The 20,285-nt window shown below is 43.0% G+C and overlaps 2 protein-coding genes across 2 annotated transcripts; one reads left to right on the top strand and one right to left on the bottom strand.

Annotated features, from left to right (window-relative positions):
- The first annotated feature begins 12,233 nt into the window (after positions 1-12,233).
- LOC6726606 (basic salivary proline-rich protein 1) lies at positions 12,234-12,632 on the top strand. Its single transcript, XM_002107519.4, has one exon. The coding sequence runs from the start codon at positions 12,281-12,283 to the stop codon at positions 12,548-12,550; it is 270 nt and encodes an 89-aa protein (XP_002107555.1). The 5' UTR covers positions 12,234-12,280; the 3' UTR covers positions 12,551-12,632.
- Positions 12,633-15,118: 2,486 nt separating this feature from the next.
- LOC6726605 (ubiquitin-conjugating enzyme E2 Q2) lies at positions 15,119-17,243 on the bottom strand. The gene has a single exon (XM_002107518.4). The coding sequence runs from the start codon at positions 16,619-16,621 to the stop codon at positions 15,428-15,430; it is 1,194 nt and encodes a 397-aa protein (XP_002107554.2). The 5' UTR covers positions 16,622-17,243; the 3' UTR covers positions 15,119-15,427.
- Between the last annotated feature and the right edge of the window lie 3,042 nt (positions 17,244-20,285).

Raw genomic sequence — 20,285 nt, 5'->3', positions numbered from 1 at the left:
GCACTGTGAGAAACGGAACGGGAACGAAATGAAAAGCAATCGAAAGTGTCAAAGAGGCGACAGCTCATCGAGCAAAGGGGGCGTGGCCAAGGAAAATCAGTGGATGGGCGGTGACTCGGTTGCATGTCCAGCCAGTAATTGGTTTGGTCGAGACCTTGACAACCCCACCATCCGCCCGGATTTGCACTGCGATGCCTGCGTGCCAACGGTGCGAATGCTTTATGGACACCATTTGTCAGGATCAAATTATAGGCTTAAGTAGTAAATGTTGTTAATTTCTTGAAAGCATGTGCAAGCTCGCAGCACATATTGTGCCATTAAATATAATTCTTTGAAATATTACCAGGGAAAATATTTTAGATTTTGATCCTTTAGTATGGGAGGAGCATAGCTTAAAATAGTTTAATGGTCTATATATCCAGAGGAACATAAGAAACAATTCTTACCAAATGATTCTTGCATATTATGCAGCTAAGATTTTTTGAAAAACAGTTTATAAGGTATGCGATTTAGTTGTGAAAATGATTTCACCCAATGTGTGTATTTCAAAATAGTTATCTCCAAAAAAACCAAAACTGAACGCAACGCCACACTAGATGATCGCATGGACCAAAACCAATTTGTGTGTCAAACCGCGACAAAGTGCAATATGCGGATTTGGCAAATTACATCAAATAATTGCACAGCAAACTGAAAAAAGGAAGAAGCCAAATGGGATGCCGAGCTATCAAAAAATTTGGCAAAGGAAATTCCATTCGTGACCAACTTTTTGCTAATCCAGGACTCCGACCTCCTTGGCACTTGCCGCACACACACATACACGTATTCACATACACATACACTTGTATCATATACGTGCTCGTACTCATATTGTTGCAGTTCTGGCTGCTCACCTCAACTTTCCCCGACCTTTGACCCTTTCATCTTCACCCTTTGTTTCATGTGTTTGTTGCACATTTTATTTCATTTAATTTTGTGCTCTCTGGGAACTGATTTTTTTATTTATTTACTTTTATTAAGGTACATATACATACACATATACATATGGAATATATGTATTTTCTGCTTCGTTTTATTTTAATTTTAATCCAATTTCTGCACACACACAAAAGACCAACGAAGAGAATTTATTTTTATTTGTATTTTTTTTATTTTCCTCTCATTTTTTTCCCCCTGGCTTGTGGCAAAATATATTAAAAGCTACTTACGAAGTGCAGAGCCAAACGCTTCGGCCCGTGTGCATTCACACACACACACACACGTACACTGAGCGAAAATGGGGTTATGGTGGCACACACACACACCGGGGCACGCCCACTCGCAAACACACAGATATTTGCAGTGTTGTGGTTCATATATGTGTGCATGCATGAACATACATATATGTAGTGCGGCGTTGGCAACGAAAACTGGCCATGATGACGATGGCGATGGCGATGGCGATGGCGATGGCGATGGCGATGGCGATGGCGATGATGACGATGATGATGATGATGATGCAAGTGATTCATGCGGAAAACGAGCAACAATTTTGGTTTACCAGACAGACAACGCCGGCACCAACAACAAAGGCAACAATAACAAGAGTAGCAGAGGGGGGAGAACAACAAAAAGGGCAACAACAATCGAGCAAGTCTTACATGTGTTTACACAATGTTTGTTGCCGTTTTCTCGTGTTGTTATTATTATTTTTTTGCGGCCATTTGGGCCTGGTTGTAAGCCATGTCCTGTGTCCTTTTCCCCCAGCCGAGCTGCATCCTTCGGCCAGCCGCCTGCTGTTTCAATTTTATTATGAGTGCAATGCCCATTTTTCCTTCACCGGATTTTTTTTGCCTTCGAGCCATTTTCATTTCCACCAGCGGTTGAAACCTCAGCACATATTAAAAATAGATTAAATCAGTTGCAAAATGTACTTGACCAATACGCGGCCGAAGGCAAATGTGTGTCTATTCGTTATAATGAACAACGTTGCGTATACGTCATATTTCGAGCGTATGAACTCTTGATCAGTGATCTCGAAATTTTCTGTCCTTTAACAATTAGGTTTTTTTTTAATGCTTAATATTATATGACATATAATAACTTATAGCGTTTTTCCTCAAGAAATTTATTTTTTATCACTGACAAGGTATCCTTAAACAAATTTTTAGAATCTTACCATTTTCCAAACAATTAAAATTGAAATTAGCAAAATAGTCGCTAATAAATAACATTTTCCCATGACATTAAACCGTCGAAAAAAGATTTTATTGTAAGAGCGTATGACAAATATTTCTGTTTTTAGTAACTTCGATTAAAGTGTATAAAATTTGCAAAATATATTTATTCGTGCGAAAATATACACTCTCGTCCAATAGTTTTAGTAAGGCAATAATTTATCTCATTGTGAGTTGGGCAGCCAACAGAAACTCTGCGAAAACTAACAGTTAATTGATCGGTTCATTCATAAAGAAAGTCTAGAAATGGGAAAGCTCCATGGTTACCTTTTATTTATTTCTGTTCGTCCACTAATTTTCTTCAAGAGATCTCCAAATTGGATTCACATAATTTAAAGGTAGAGGTAAAAACATAAACATAACCTCTATACTAAGTTAAGGTTTAAATAAGTTACATTCACTTAGGATACAAGTTTGCAAATGTAAGAAAACAGTTTAGAGGACTGATATACTTAAGTCAACTATTTAAGGGAGAATTTCAAAAGTAGCGCATATTAAGAGAACACTATGATCTAGTAATTGAAAGACTATGATGGGATTGTTACTTTATTGGTTCGCAAATTGGTGTTCATATGATAGTTTAGTCTGTATATGGACTAGCATTATTAACAGTAGTTATATAAGCGTGTTCAGTACATATTAGTTTACGATAATATTGATATAAATCAAGTAAATTGAGTAACATCGAATAGACGGGACACATATGTAACTGTAGTGTCTCATCATCCATAGTTTGGTGCCTTCAAAAGCCATTTTTGGTAGAGAAGAATATGTTAAGAGCAGCAAACAACAAAAGTATATCCTTTTGCTCAGTAAATTGCATTCCTCTCCAAATGGCACTGCCCCCACTCGCAACCCCAAATACCAATTTGAGTGCACTGAAGTGCCAGCGAGCAAGTAAGTGTCTTTAGCCTGGCTGAGTGCCCACAAGGACTCGGGGACTCGGATTGATTGCCAGCCAAATGAGCATTGATCTTGCGCCGCAAACGCACACATCTTAATTTATGCACACACACACGCACACACGCGCGTGTAAGCCCTGCGTGTTCCGAACCCCTTCTGCACCCGTGGATGACGTCCCACCAAAAACACCTTTGGCATCATGGAAAGAAGTCAAAATGCACTCATGTGAATAATTCGATATTGGGAACAAATTGTTTTAAACACGTTTCATTAGATTTCGCATCGCAAATGCCATTACAGATGTCTGTAGTGTATAAACATATGTGTATATGTATGTATCTGTGTTCGATTTCGATCCTGAGATGCAGGCAACACACGGAGCAACCGATGCATCCTTTCCCTTATTGTTTTTGCCAGTGACAACTGAATGATTGAATTGAACTTTGCATTCGCGCGAATGTGGATGCGAATGTGCCTGGTACTGGGAATGCGGATGGGGATGGGGATGCGGATGGGGATGAGATTGAAGCGGCAGTTCCGTAATTGTGAATTGATTGCTCGAGTGTAGCGAATTTTCCGGGGAACTTTTCCCTGGGGCAAGGCGGCGCTGGCAAAGTCGGGCGATCAATTCGGCAGTCGCCTCAATGCGATTTGTCTTGTGTCAGATTTGAGTGACAGAGCCGTTTGTTTCCCTTTCGCTGGCTGCACGTGGGCAAAAGGATGTTCAACGGGAGGCATCCACATGCAGCTATGCAGCGAATGCATTAGTCCTTTGACAGGCGACAAAAATGTCCTGTGTCGGGGTCACAAAAAATATGTTTAGGTTCTGGCTTTCAGAAATTGTATCCTTGTTTCATATAATCCCGCACAATTGTGTGTCTAAATGGTGGGAAATACATTTGGCCAATGTTTAAAATTTATATCAAATAAAAAGAACTTTTCAACTGGTCAAACTTTCATTCTATGAATGGCGTTTTTAGTTTTATTTATCATTACTTTTGCAAAAAACGTTAAGTTTATCTTTTGAATTCTTCGCAACTCGTGCTTTGTTGAAAACTATTCGCTTTGATTTATGCCCTTCGTTTAAACCCAACTAATGGCTTGGCTCTTTAATTGAACTTTAAATGGTAGATTTTTAAAATCGATAGCAAAAATATCAAAAAGTAACCAAAGCGTTTCAGGTTTTCCAATTCAATGAACATGTATTTTTGGGTTCCGTGGTTTTAAGCGAATATAAAAGCAAAAAAATATATAAAAAATGGAACATCAGTGTATGACTTATTTTCAGCATCGTTTACTTTTTGGTAGTTCTAGTGGCACAACTAATCGTTGAACTTCGCATTGAACAGGGATTAAAAAATGAGATTGTTGATCTTTTTAGTGATCAAAAATCTTATCAGAATGTGCATTTTTTATGCCCGCCCTGCGATACTCAAGTTGAGTCTCCCCTCCAGCCTACCTGCAAAAACACACCGGCAGGCATTTCATCTCCCCCGAAAAGCGAAAAGCGGTCCCAAAGACCAACCCACACCCTTCCTCCCAGAAATACCCCGAAAATCCGGCCACCAAGCCAGCAATCCAAGGACTTCTTCAAGTGGCTCCCAGGGCAGAGTTCTCGTTGAGGGCGGCAGGTTCATTGTGAGCCCAGTGCATTAGGGCGATGGATAATGCGCTTTCCTGCGCGACCACGCCCCCAATCGCCCGGGTCCCTTTGTCTTGCTCTTGAGATTGCTTCACGCCAACTTTTGCCTCATAATTTGGCAGTTTGTTGTTTGTCGGCCTTTTATTATATTACCCTGTATTGTTGTCGCTTGTTGCTTTAATCTTGGCTCCCCCATCTCCCCGCCCGTCGCTCTCTCCGCCCACGAAAATCCCCCTCCGTTGCGACTCATTATGCGCTTAATTTTCGCTTTTCATTTTCAATTGCCATAATTTAGTTTTATTTTGCTTCATTTTCAGGGAAAACGGAGGGCGGCAGCGGCAACTCACCTGGCGAAAGTTTTGCCGCAAAAAGCGCAAGGAAAACTGGCGGGGCGGGCAGCGAATTCCCGATTCCGGATTCAGGTTGCGAATGCGGGTGGGGATGCGGATACGGAAATGGGCATAAGGATGGCATATTTTCATTTGAAAACCAAGCTGCGTCTGATTACATCATAAGAAATGCGTAATAATTGCGTTAACATAACGGCCTGCGAGATGGGAACCAACAGCAGTAGTAGCCGGGTAGCTGGATATCCGGATGAGATGGCGGAGCAACTTTCAACCAGGCCCAAGACCTCTCCGTCCCCGTGCTCCACCGCCATCTCCAGCCTCGCAAGCGCCGCCGAGCACGCAATGTGGGTGGTGGGTGCATAGCATATAGGAGCATATGGCATGTAGCGTACACCATATAGCACTGCGAAAAGGCATAATATAAAACTTCATCAAATTGTCTTCGCAGCTTTCTTTAACGTGCCAAGTTGGAATTTAATTTACGCAACAATTTCAAGTGGCGGATAATAAGCTCATCCTTTTATTTCATATCGTTTTGTTAAGTTTCGCTTTATTGCCACAGTTTCAAAACGGCAGATAGACCCATGATAAAAATAATAATTGACTAATTTAGTTTTATTATCTAGAGCGTTGTTAGGACGTTAGAGCTTCTACAAATACGAGTTAGACTATCTGCAGGATAGTCTAGTACGTATCAGCCCTTGCAGACATTATTTTAATAAAGTTTAAAACAAATTGAAGGCTTTACTTTACTCTTACCCTAGGGTATTTCCGTGTTATATCAGAATCATGAACTAAGTCGCAGACAAATTCGGAGTAAAATATTAATAAATTAAATAAAGATCAATACAAATTGCACATAATTAATGTATTGGGGCAGTTATTTCAGTGTACTGCTTAGAGTGGCAAATGGGTTTGGAAAAGGGCCCATAATGCCACCTGTTGACTCATTACCTTCCCTGTACGAACTTCTTCGCCTCCGATATCAATGCAAAAGACGAGGTGGTGGGGTGAAAAAAAAACCCGGCTAAGAAGCAAACAACTGGACATAAATCAGAACCAATGAAATGTCATTAGTGCCAGACTCAGAGCCAGGAGAAACTGCATTAGGAGCTGGCGAGAAAAGGAAGCGAACACGACACGAAATGTGCACCGCAAGCTGCAACAAAAACCGATGGCAAGCTCTCTTGCTTCACGCCCTTTTCCTGGCTGTAAAAACTTGAAATATTGATTGAGCGCGTGAATAACAGCAAGTGAAATGGCTTGCTGAGGGCGTGAGTCCTTCAGAGGATCCTTTTCCAGGCGATTCCGGACGATTGCGGGGGTCTAAGTGGAGCAGCACATACATGCTCGCCCATACAAATGTATCTGCTTACGACTCTCGACTCGAGTCGAATCGGCGGAAGGCAATAAAGTGTACAATGTACCAGTTGGTGGCCAGAAAAGGGTGAAGAGGGGCACTACGGGGTATCTGTAAACGCCACCAAGAACTGCAGCTTGCGCATTTGTATGCCAAAAGCTGCCAGGAGGAGATATGCGACTTGACTGAAGGTCGAACTTAGAATTTCCCTACAAGTGTAGGCACAATCTGTAATTAGTAATACTTAATACATATTACATGGAAATATAGAAAATTTTTAAATAATTATCGTGCAGCATGGATTTCCGTTTCCATGAATAGTGATGGCACATTTGTTGGTGTATAAAAAGGTAAGAGGCATCCCAAGTGCAAAATCCTTTTTTTTCTGCCAGTTGGAAATGGAAACATAGAGCCGACAAAATGCAAAGGGTTCCACTTATCGGCAGAGTACAACAAAGGGAAACAGTTGAGTGGCTTTCTGCCGTCCTTAGTCCTGGCCAAAAGTAGCACGGCACAAGCCCAGACACATTGAGACAGTCGAACAGATATGGCAACAGTATCATTCCACGGGATTCCCTCCGCCGCATCCACGAGCACAGCCCCTCTCGTATTTCCATGGACAGGCCGACCCGCTTGGCTCCCCGGGCATAAACAGCACGTAGTCGGGAAGCTAAAACACCACGTAGCATTATCGATGTAATCACCGGATAAGCTAACAAGTTGCCAAGATTTTCACGCATACTCCGTTGCACTGGGCGGCGGTGGAAGAGAGGGAAATCGGGAAAAGCGGGAAACGGCGGGAAGAGACCGGAAGAGGCGACTGCAAGTGCTTCGAAAGCGTGTGGAAAACAAAAAAGTTGCAGTGCAAACTTTTCCCGCCCCTCCACCTTTGCCACGTCTAGTTCATCCTAACTCTTGCTGTTTTCTTTTATTTTTTTTTATTTTTTTTTGACTGGCATTTCATAGTTTCGCAGTCGATGGAGGAGAACAAAACTGATGAGGGTCTTTGGAGAATGGGTATGCTCTAGGAGTCACCCAGCATCGTACTTAGTATGGATAAACTGTTGTTATAACTAAAAACGTTCAAGTTATTGATACTGCAAATATTGTGTGGAATTTGCTTTCATTCTTGCGACTGCAACTTCCACTTGTGCTGCGTTCGAAAAGCGAAAAGTACTTTATGAGCTCGTGTGACTCCCCCGAGAGCTATACAATGATAGAGAAAGTTGTTGAACCGTTTAACCACTGAAAAGGAATATCAATTAAGGGGATTTACTTAAGCCGTAAACAACGGTATAATTAATTTTTATACTGCAGGCAAGCCTTTCCGGTGGAGTGTTGATTAAAGGTGCTTGGCGAAGCCGTAAATAAGTTACTGTTAATCACAAGCTGCTTTCGCTTATTTAATCACCGAGTGTATTTCCAATTACTCTATTCTTAAGCTAGTTAATATCCGACCTTGTAAGTTATATTGGAAATGCCCACGGGATGGCCCGAAACCTCGATAGATCATAACCCAATCCTTTTCGACTGAATGAGCCGCCAACATGCATTACAGATTCTTTCCTCGAACCCCTTCCCATCTTATCCACTTTGTTCCACTTGACTTGAATCCCTTGGTTGCTTTCTTTGGGTCAGCTCCTCGACGACCACCAAACTGATTAGGAAAGCCAACAGAAAAATAAAGGATAACAAATCGATAGCAAGGGCAGGGGACATGTGGGAAAACAAGAGGATTGAGGGGCGGCATCGCTTGCACCTCGTATTAAAGAGGGTCCAATTTATGGCCACACTTGGGGGAATGCCGAACACGAAATTGCAAATATTTAGCCATATACTTATACGGCAACACACGCAGCTATATATAAGTGCACTTTCGAAAATGGGTCCATCCAGTGGACAGCTTTAAAGTGCTATGTTAATCTGGCCTTTGAGGCCTTCACTTTTTAGTCCTGTTCAGAAAAGAGCAATCCCTTCACATTTAAAAATTATTTCCTGAATTGTATTTCCGATCAATCGCCTTATTTTACGACTATAGCTGAAGGTATGGAAAGATAAGAACTCAGCCAATGCTGGAAATGCTGGCAACAATACCCGTAGAACTTGCTCCCAGTTCGACTGACTTTCGCTCAGTGTACTTCTGGCACGAGTGCACATGTGCTCGATTGTATGTATCTGTCTATTGCTCATGTCTATGACAGCGGAGGCGAAGCCGCAGCGACGTGCCGCAAAATATTCGCCAAAAGCATGCAACCAAAATTGGTGGGGCGGTTGAGAAAGGGGCTGGTGCATCGGTGGCCGGTGGCGGGGGTAGGGGGAAGGGGGAATCAGGGACCGGGGACCGGGCCGGCTGGCCTTTGCAACATGTTGCCTTTGCCCTGTTGTCTCGCTATATTGTTTCGACGGCATGCGCATCAATTTCTAGACAAATTCAGCACACACCAACTTCAAAAGGACCGACAGAACGTAGTATGTGCAAGTAGGTAGGTACGTACGAGTAGATACGAGAAGGAGCCCCAAAAAAGCAGCGAACTCAGCCGGTGGTTCAGTAGGTGGCTCTGGCTGCGCTTCATGTGTGCAATATCAAATTTGAAAACACAAACACAACACGGATGGCCGCAGACACAGACGGAAACCAGAAGGGGGTGCGGACGCCAAGGATTCCCCCGGTGCAGGCGCTTAAGAAGTTTCAGACATGAAATCAATTTGTCTTCCAACTCCCACGAAAACGAAAACGAGCCAAGAACGGCAAATGCAACAGCGAGGGGAATCCCCGATCCACGGCCCCAAAAACGGAATGAAAAGAGCCAGAAAACTGCTGCGGGAAAACAGAGGCGGTTCCCAGATACCATCAACACGAATCGGGAATACGCTTATCCAATCGATGCGAGTATACCTGCCATTCGGTTGCATGTTAAATAAAGGGGAAAATAAGGAAGAGTTCGAAATGTGCTCAATACAGGTAATCTAAAGTCGTTACTATCCTCTTGACTCTAAACCACTAATCGCTGCTTTCGTTACGTTTTCCTAGCTTGAGCTCTGCTTGGCATTCCAGGCAGAATGGGTAAAATATTTATGCATTTCAATATATATATAATATTAAATACATATATTAAATACATATATAATAGAGTGGCTTGTGCGAGGATTTCGTAGTCAAAATATTTCCCTAAATTGTTAATCTGTAATCCTATAGCCCATGATAAGACTAGTTTCTTGGGTATTAAATAGGAACTACAATTACTTGACCGAATACTGTGGATGCCCTGCCATCGAAGGTCTTTCAATGGCATGAAATGAGCAGGCAGCACGGCACAGATCCGCATTCGCATCCGCATCCGCATTCGCATTCGCATTCGCATTCGCATTCGCATCCGCATCCGTATTCACATCCGGACTCACATCCTCAAGACCATCTGCATCCGTAGGACTCGAGTAGAAGTCGTAGTCGTAGTCGGAGTCGAATGCAGTCATGAGGCAACTCGCATGCTGGGATCCACACATGTGAAACGGTTTGTGGTGTTGCAATAACTTGTATTTTAAGTTTACTCACTGCTGGGATTCAAAATTTAATTTCATAGTGCGATGCGTTGTTATTATTTTGCATAATAACATTTCTGGCCCCAGTATACTCAACCGAGCTCACTGATGGTTTGGGGTTGGAAATGGGCGTTTGGCTGATTGGTAGTTTGGTAGTTTGGGAGCTTTCGTAGTTTCGCCAGATTCACCAGTTTCGGGAGTGGAAACTCGAAATTGGAGCTTGGCCTGCGGACTGACCGATTGTGCAATCGAATCAGGCCTATTAGACCCCGTTTGGCGCATTAGCAGTACGTTCCGGATGGATATGGATGCGGATGCGAATGAGGATGCGGATGCGAATGAAGATGCGGATGCGGAGGTGGGGCAGCCGCTCCCATGACCATGCGAACCGGACTTCGACACCAGACACTAAATGCCTCATCAGCATTCCGGTGAGTGTTTATCTGAGTGTGTGAGTGGATTTGCGTTCGGGTTAATCAAAATGTGACCGATGGCAACGACAGCTGACCGCAAATCAAGGGGACGCCCGGGCGGCCCATTACCCCAATAATCAAGCCCGTTGGGGAATCTTTCTAATCGTCCTTGGCAGCAGTGCTGTGGAAGGCGTCAAATAAATAACTACTTGGTATAATAACTACTAGCTAATAGCTGGGATGTGAAAAATCAGCTAGTATCGATATCCGTATCCTTTAAGCTCTCATTAAATACTGTTATACACGAATAACAAATTAAGTTTAGATGAACTGATGGTGGGGAAAATTTAATTTCTATCTGGAGAATTAAATCAATTAGGCCATAATTGAAGCGACCGCCAATTCTTGAGGTTATGGCGATTATCCTGTTCCCACCGATTGAACTCAGAAATGAATCCCGACAACTAGAGCTTTGTATCGCATCCTGCGAGTCCCTGTCGTACACCCATGCTCTTCATAAAGCTACCACATAACGGCAGCCACATACGAAAAGTGGAAAGTGCGGTGCTGAAGGGGAATATCCAGTCCACCGAGCTGGTTTTAGAGCGTCGAAATTGCCTTTTTATTGACAATTCACAGCACGCGCCGTGGAAACAGATCATCAAAGGTTATTACGAGTACGGAAAAGGTCCTTTTGTTGCTGTTGTAAATAGATTCATAAGCAACACTACATGCCGGCAATTGCGAGACAGGAAAGTAAGCGAAAAGAAATCCAGCGAGTGAAAGTGTTAACACTTAGGGTACGCTATACACTCGCTGCAAGGATACTATGTGGATATACGAGAGTGGGTGCGTGCTGTTCTCCGCGGGATAAGGGCAAATTTCAGTCTGAATGTCAAAGTTTGAGCCTGGCAGTACTTTGAAATATTCATAAGAATGTACACTAAGGAAAATAGGGTTTAAGTTGAGAACTACAACTAAATATAAACTTAAGCTGCAGCACGAAGTACAAAAATTAAAAGCAAGTCGCTGAAAAGAGGCTCCTGTTTCAAAAAACCGAAAAGCAAGAAGCCGAATCTCAACGTTGAAACATTTTTTAGTACCAGAGAGACGACTGACATTTCCACGAATTTGCCCACCCTTGCAAGTAGAACTCACACACAGTCATAAAGCAATAAAGCGGAATCATGTGCAGAAATTTTTATAAGTTGGGTGTATCATCCAAGTGGCAAATGCTCCAGGATCTTTGAAATGCGCGGAGTGGCGGATTTGTGGGGGCGAGACAAGTGCAAGTACTTTCCACTTTCTTTGGCCAAATCCCAGCAAGCAGCTTAAGGTTTCAGCTCAATTGTTTTGCCCGACTTTGTTTCATTGCCATTTTTATATTTCCCCATCTCGGGTGTGCTGAGAAGAGCTTTAAGCGAAATCAAAATGCATATTTATGGAAAAGAAAATTCTATGAAACTGAAATCCAATAGTTTGATATTCTGCTAAAATGAAAAAGAAACGAATCAAGCTAAAGCTGTTCTTAAAAATCTACATTTTATTCATTAGATCATCCGTAATAGCTTTAGGAAGTCAAGAATCTAAAGTTTCATAACCACGAGGTTAGTTTGTTTAATAGTTTAAGATCACCAGTTCACCAGTTGGCCAAGTATTTCCGTTACGAGGGGTTTACACAACTCCACTTGGCGCATCGCTGTTTGCACAAAGTTTCTGTTTGTCCATCGAAAACATGGAATTGCAAAACACCTGCAATAGATCCGATTCCGTAGAGATCTCCGAGGTATATATAGGCCCGGGTGCAGTTGGTGAAGTCAGTTGAATTTGCTAAGTCAATCATCTACAAAATCAAAATGCGTGTATTCTTCCTCGTCGTTCTGCTCGCCTTGGTGGCTCTGGCTGCTGCCCAAGGACGTCGTCCTCCAGGACCTCCGCAGGGAGGTCTGGGACCACTTCCGGGCCCTGGAGGACTCCGCCCGCCGCAGGGACCACCCCAGGGACTTCCTCAGGGACCTCCCCAGGGACTCCCGCAAGGACCTCCCCAAGGTGGCAACTCATCCTCCTCCGAGGACTCTTCCTCCCAGGAGAGCTCCAACGAGTCCTCCAGTGAGGCGTCCGCCTAGGAACTCGATCGCCGAGTCCTCCATGTAAAAACATTCAAAACTCTTTGAATAAAGATATATATTCTGCTTATTTCAATACAAACCCGTCCACCGATTCCATTAACCGCACCGATTTCCATTTCGAACTCCGAGTAATGGTTGCTCCGGCCCGAGGAATGGAAATGGAAGTAAAAATGGGCAAGGGTGTGGGTGTGGGGGCGTGTCTCAAATCGGCTGCCTAAATAAGAAATCATTTTATTTGAAAAGTTTCCCTTTGGCACGCCCCCTCCAGCTGCCGCCCCACTTTTCGAGGGCAGAAGACGGCGACGTCTGCGTTGGCGACACCAGCAACATCGGGCGAAACAAAAGCAACAAGAGCAAAAGCGGTACAACAAAGCGAAGACAGCAACAATAAGGACAGCTGAAGGCGGTAGGACACGACTTGCAAATACCCATTATACCTATGAATTAAAAGCAAAAAAGAACATTTCCACCGAAAGTAACTTTACCTTAACAGAGCAGCATAAAATATTACTTTAAAAATGCGTAAAGCTACTTAACTGAAAGGGCAACTAGATAATAAGCTACTAACATAACAAATATTTAGAATAAATTAAGATTTAATACTCCTAACTATTTGTTAAATGACATTAAATGATTAGGTACAAATCAAAGGATATTCCCCGCGGATATTTTTGTGACTTCTGATAAATTATGCAACTGTTTTAAAACCAACGATAACTGGTTTCAAAAAATTAAATTTATATATGATTCTACAGCGATTTTATACATCTAAAACACATATGTATGTATAATTTTTAAACTTTTAATGGGTAATCAGATAGCGCATATCCTGTCAAAAAAGTGACTGCCAAAATAAGACCAAAACGATGAATAGCAAAGGCAACAAAGTTAAACTGTAACAATAACCAGTCAAAGTCAAAGTTTGTCGGCAAAGTTTTCGCCTCTTTCGTCCTTGTTGCTCTCCTTGTTGTTGTTGCATGCGTGCGCCTGTGTGTGTGTGTGTGTGTGTCCACAGGATACAAATTCATTTCAATTGGTTATATGTAGAGAAATGGGTTTGAGTGGCTTGGCTGAAGGAAGTTGAAAAGTGGGAACGACGAGGAATCTGTGTAAAATGAGTTTGTTTTTTTTCCCGCATTTTATTTTATTTAATTTTTTTGTGTTGTATTTTTTGCAGCCATTGCTGTGTTGTACTTTTCAAGATGAAACAAGTTTAACGTGAACAGGGACCTTCCCCTGGGCCGGAAAGCCATCCTGCAGAAGGATCCTGGATTTTGGATTCTGGGCCAGGAATTGCCGCATCGCATACCTGCAGACTTCGCTTCACTTTCCTTTGGCAGCGAAATGCCAAAGAAATGCAAATAAAACTTTTCTTTTGTTTTTCTTTCGGCTTTTTGCCCATCGTGGTTAGCAGCTTAACCCTTACAGGGCCCACGCGCCCATCATCCGCCCACCGAGCAGCAACAACAAGTATGTGGAAATCGCAGACAAAAAACGACGGAAACAAAAAGCTGTAAAACTAAGTGTGGCTATTTTAATTTCACTCAAAATGCAACGAAAATCGACCAGTTACGCACTAATCAGAGCGTACTAACGGGAGTACGAAACGGAGGGTTTGGAGAAAGAGAGTTTGAAGGGATAGAATCCGTAGGAAGAGAGTTTGGAGAAACGGAGTCTGTAGAAAGAGAGTTTGGAGAAACGAAGTCTGTAGAAAGAGAGTTAGGAGAGAAAGAGTGACACGGAACCAAGTAGAGCGGGACAACAGGAGAACCGAAAGCGTCGGTGTGCCGATTTAGGGAAAGCAACGGTACCAAGCCGTGAAATTTGGTTGTGGAGACTGGAAATATCGAGGAATAACGGATAAGTGAGGCCTATTAAAGCCGGCCTAGCAAGGACCCGCTTGTGTGGCGGGATTGTGGAGAAGGCCCGGTCGACTGTTTTGATGTTCGCGTAACGTAGCCAAGAGATCGCCTGGAGCGTGCGTAAGAACCGAGCAGGTGTGGTACCGGCGCGACCAGACGAGCAGACGCGTTGTCATCTCGCCCGACGATAGCCCGGAACAGGCAGCAATTGACTACCGTGGGTCCGCGGACGACAGTAATTCCCAGCCCAACGAGTCTACCCACCCAGCAGCGCAGCCCTCATAGTTCAGGGCAACGCAAGCCGCAGGACAGCAGATACGAGGCTGTCGAGCGCGCACGTCCAAGGCATTCGCCTTGGGAGACCAGCACCTGTTAACCCTAGTCTGCGAACGGTGACGCTTCCATAAGCCCATAGCCCATATCCTCGCCACCGATCACGCGTGGCCGCGCCAGTACCTTGGCGAGCGGTCGTCCACTACTGAGGAGAAACCTACCACGGGAGATCGAGTTTCAGTGTAAAGCGAATAATAAAGATCAAGGACATAAGAACAACTGAGTGTTCTAACCGGGTGATCCCGATTGATATAAGTTTGGTGGGACGAACACACAAAATCCTCTGAGCTAGCCGCGCGTATCTCGTAGCGAGCAGACCAATCAAAATCAGTTCGTCATATCTGGCGCCCAACGTGGGGAAAAAAACATATGAAAGCATCGGAGCAGTAGTTTATTGTTTTACGAGCAATGAAACATAAGTAGTTAATGATCATCGACGCTGCAAGCAATATAATTTCGTGGGACATCTTAAATATGGGGGATTCGTCCTGACCAGATCAGACATCAGACACATCAGATCAAGCCGGCAGTGAATGCGCGATGCGTGCTTGGCAGATGTGGTCAGGCTAATTCTGGTGGTGTAAGGGGCTACGACGGGTGGTGTTGGTCGGTGTTGTAGGTTGGTGTAGGTTGACATTCGTTATTCTAGGATGGATGTGGTTCAGTGCACTCTCTTGTTTTAGCCATCTTCATTGGGCGGGGTAAACCATCCTGTCGCTTCGTGAAGCTGAACGATAGAGTTGAAGTTCTGCATGGCTCGAGTCAAACTGTATTGGACCTGGGTCGGTGCTTCGGTATCCCCGAACTGGATCCGCGCCTTTCCCTTGACGAGAGTGGCTGCAATTTGCACGATAACCGCTTCCACGGTATAGGCCGAGCTCCAGCCATGCTTGGTCAGCAATTCCATGCAGATGGCACCACCGATGAGCACATAGCCGCCTGAGATAATCGGATGGACGACGCGCACAAATGGCGGTTCGAAGGGATACGTATCCTTGAACAGGATGTTGAGCAGTATGCTGTCCATGCCCTCCTTCTCCTTGAGCATTTGCAGATCACTGTGCAGCGGACTGTCAGGGTCGACAGACCTGAGGCTAATGTTCCATTCGTAAATCGAATCATTGACGAATTCAATAGAAAACATGTTCTTCTTGAAGGCGTATGAGCAAAAAATTTCGCGTAGTTCCTTCATTAAGCGAGCGGTTGCCTGCGTGGAACCCGAAACGGAACCTTTTAGATAGCCTTGTATCTGATTTTGACGCAGTCTTTTTAGAGTCGCTAACTGTTCCACTTCCATGTCGTCCGTCTTGCTTGTACTTCGTACATCATCCATTTCCAGCGAAAAGTTCTCATCGCGCTCGCTCTTCTGTTCGCTTTCGCCGATGGTATCCTTGATCTTCTCCTGATTTGACTCGGTGTCATCGTTGCCGTGGGAACCGCCCTCGCCTCCCGCTCCACCACCACCTGGTCTCTGCTCGCAGCGAAGGGGGGAAGCGGATGTCAGCGTCGTTTGCAGCGGCAGAGCCAAATTATCGATCTCGGGTGGCAGTGGAACGTTGTGAAGGCGGCACAGCTCAAGCAGCAGTATGCCCACCTGATTGATCACGTGATTATCACGTTCATTCGTATTGCTAAGTATTTGAACAGCATTTGTAACGCTCGTCTCCTCGGTCTCGGCAAACCAAAATGGCGGCGATAAGGGATAGATTTCCGTTATGTGGGCGTGAATATCGTAGCGCTTTCCATTCTTATCGATAAAACAGCAGAGCAGTTCGTCGATGCTGGAATTGTGGATCTGAAAGCGCTCGTGGTTCTTCGGGAAGATCTTCTTTAGCGTTTCGATTTCCTGCTTCAGGGCTTTAAGGCACGCCATCTTGTGGCGCGCTAAAAAGGACAACTGGTTGGGTCTGGGTTTTTCGTGCTTATGATTATTTCGTGGTCCAAGTGGAGTTTTGTGGTTAGTGGGGTTCTTAAGGAGCTAACTCCCTCCTGTCTTGCGCTTTTCCTTTGCGACTTCCAGGCGTAGAAAGCTGGTATGGGCTTTGTTGTTTTGTTTTTTTTTTGTCTGTCAGCTGCTTTTATTTGCCTACTCCAGATGACGCGGTTCACGTTTTAATTTTTGAGTTGTTTGTCAGGGCCCCTTTGTGAATATTTTGCTTACTCATTTATAGATAGAATGAAAGGGCGATTTCTTGGAGTCGGCTCTATGTTCCTTATTGTTTTCGCTGGCTCTCTTCTCGCTCTACTTTTTCCACTTCACTTCCAGTCAACATCACTCTCACTGTTTTTTCTTCTTCTACAGCTCCTTCGGCGTCCAGCACAATCTCTCTCTGTTTTTTTTAAGTTTAGATGTGCACTTTGATTTTCCCGACTTATTATCGCTTTCCTATTTTGTTCAGATGTCTTTGTTGGTTTGTGCTGGGCATTAAAGACGCACACGATTGCAAATATTGTGACAAGAATCAGCACATGACGGGTCACACTGAGAAAATATCGAAATCGCCGAGTGGCAACACCACACCAGCTGGAGATGTCAGAAGGTGGCAACACTCGATCGAAAAGAGAAAGAGAGTTTAAAGAGACAGAATCCGTAGTAAGAGAGTTTGGAGAAACGGAGTCTGTAGAAAGAGAGTTTGGAGAAACGGAGTCAGTAGAAAGAGAGTTAGGAGAGAAATAGTGAGACTGAACAAAGTAGAGCGGGACTACAAGAGAACTGAGAGCGTCGGCGTGCGACTTAAGGAAAGCAACGGTACCAAGCTGGAGTTTGTACGGGGATAACAGTAAAACCTTGGACTTTGGTTCTGCACACTGGAAATATCAAGGAATAACGGTTAAGGGAGGCCTATATAAGCCGAGTCTGCAGGAACTGAACAGGCGTCTAGCGGGACAGGAGGTTGCGCCTAGTAAGGCGTTCGACTTGGGAGTCCAACACCTGTTAACCCTAGTCTGGGAACGATGACGCTTCCCTAAGCCTAAGCCCATATCCTCGCCACCGATCACGCGTGGCCGCTGCAGTATCTTGGTCGTCAACGACGGAGGAGAAGCCCATCAAGGGAGATCGAGTGTATAGCGAACGAACAATAAAGATTTACTAAGAGCTACTAAGTGTTCGTTACCATACCTAATCTTAACTTTTTTAGCTTTTTTGCTCCGGAGTTAACACCGTTCATACGAACGGACAGACGGACGGACTGACAGACGGATATTTTCAAAGAACTGTTTTAGGGTATCATTTCTACGTGTGTAAAGCAGGTCCAAACAGCCATTGCATTTTCTAACTGTTCATTACCAGCATTCTCAATTGCACACTCGCGCAGACGCTTCCACACTCACACACACACACAGCCAGAGGCATTTGGAAAAAGTGTAGACAAACAACAATTGAAGCAACACGAGCAAAAACTTAATTAAGCATTTTGTTGTACGATGCTGCAACAAAACAAATTCCTCTTTAAATAAAGCACCGAAGCAATTTATTCCAATTAACAACAACAACTTCATGGTATGTATATGTGCGAGCGAGCGAAACGGTGGAGTCGGAGAGGGACGAAACGCTACTGGCATCGGATGGAAATAATTGAACAAAAACACTTTTCAACACTGCAAATGACAGTTGCGTAAATTCCTAGAAAATATTCGAGCTCAGTAAAAGCTATAGACGTTGGTTTGTTGAGAGAACGACGCATGTAAATCATACTATTAGATAGAAGATGAATTTTGTATACAAACAAAAACCCTTATGAAATTTCACTTACCTCCACGGCTACCTGCGTACCAAAAAAAAAAGAGGAAATATCACATACACCAGTAGGCATAACTATTTTGACAAACTTGCTTTTAAAACTTGCTTGCGCTTGATATTAACAATCAGTGCGAGATGATGAGCAATGCAAATAATGAATATTTAACACACAAAATCCACATTTTTTTACGGCTTGCACGCAGACAACAAATTTTTGTTGGGCACAAATATTTTGACAAGCTCATTTAGTAAATGGTATCCTGCTTTCAAGCACGTGTAAATCAAAAACTGTTTAATCTTTACTATTTTGATTATTAAACGTTCTTAAAAAACCAAAAATTAATTAAAGGCTATGTGTAAATAGTTCAGTTTGTTTATTAGATTATCGATGGTAGCACAATTTAACGTTGGAATTAAAGTAAAAAACATTGCGAAAGAGTTTAAATTGTCGCGGAAAACTGTGTATTATCAAATTAAAAAGTTTAAAAAACATAATCATTTATAATACTTAAAAAGAACTAAACCTAAGCGCAGAACAGCATTCGCTGACGACAAAATCCTTATACGGGAAATTAAAAAAAAAAATTTTTGTAAGATTGCCAACTCAGAAAAGGCAAAAAATAAGTTGGTCAGAAATTGAACTATGGTGGAGGGCCTGTCATGGTGTGGGAATGAACCGGTTCGATGAACCATAGGCAATATTTGACGACCCTTACCGAAAATTAATTTCTTTCTGGAGATAGGCTGATCGGGGAATCATCTATCCCGCAGCAAGATAACGCTCCATGCCACAATTCCCGAATGATAACCCAGTTTTTTTGTTGTCGTCACCGTCTTGAACTGGCCACCTTAAAGTCCAGATTTTAATATTTTTGAGAACATCTGGTCTCTTTTAAAACGCAGCAGAACAATTTCGTCACACAAAACTCGAGAGGAGATGATTTCTGTGATCACCTCTCTTTTTGAAAGATATAACTGCAGAGATCTTTCACAATTTGGTGGATATATGTCTTATTAATTGGTTCACTCCTAAGCTTCCGCTTCATTTACACTTATTTATTTAAGTATTTAAGGCTTATCCAAATACTTAAGCCAATACAATTTATTAATTTTTAAGTTTATATTACGCATACACATCAAAAAATATCATTATTATCATATCAAGCCATTTTAAAGTTTTACTTCCAAAATGCTTGGCGCTTATTTTGCCAAAATACTTATGCCGGCTAATGTACATAGGCGTATATATAGATGTACCATCACATTATATTGAGTAAAGGGCACTAATAAGTGGTAAGCCATATAGCCCCATGAGGATTTCTTGTACTAATGTTAAGTGAGTCATTTCTGTTGTATCACAACTTAAAGATTTCTATTCCGCTAATATACTTTCCAGAATTTCTTACGATTTCTCTTTCCTTAACGTGTTTTCCACTTTATGTGTTTGCAAATTTGACTTTCATTAAAGCCTAACGAAACCACTTGTCCAAACATCCTTATTCTTAGATAATTCACACTATTGTCAAAGACACGATTGATGCTTTATAAACATCAAGTCCACTGACGCCTGGCCACAAAGTGCATCACATATCGACGGAGCGCAAATATTTAGATATAGATATCTAGATATTGGCTCACGGAACTTGCTGGTTCTTTTATGTAAGATCCATAAAGCAATCCAAACAGCTGGTAGAAATTATAGGTACTGTGGCATGAGGTAAAAGCATTGTTAAGTTCTGAACTGAAATAGTTTTAGATGATTGATTTTTATCCAGCATTTACTTTTATAAGATCT

The sequence above is a fragment of the Drosophila simulans genome, chromosome X (genome assembly GCF_016746395.2).
Source record: "Drosophila simulans strain w501 chromosome X, Prin_Dsim_3.1, whole genome shotgun sequence".
Classification (NCBI taxonomy): domain Eukaryota; kingdom Metazoa; phylum Arthropoda; class Insecta; order Diptera; family Drosophilidae; genus Drosophila; species Drosophila simulans.
Note: the sequence above shows the minus strand (reverse complement) of the source record. Positions and strands in the feature narration are given on the sequence as shown.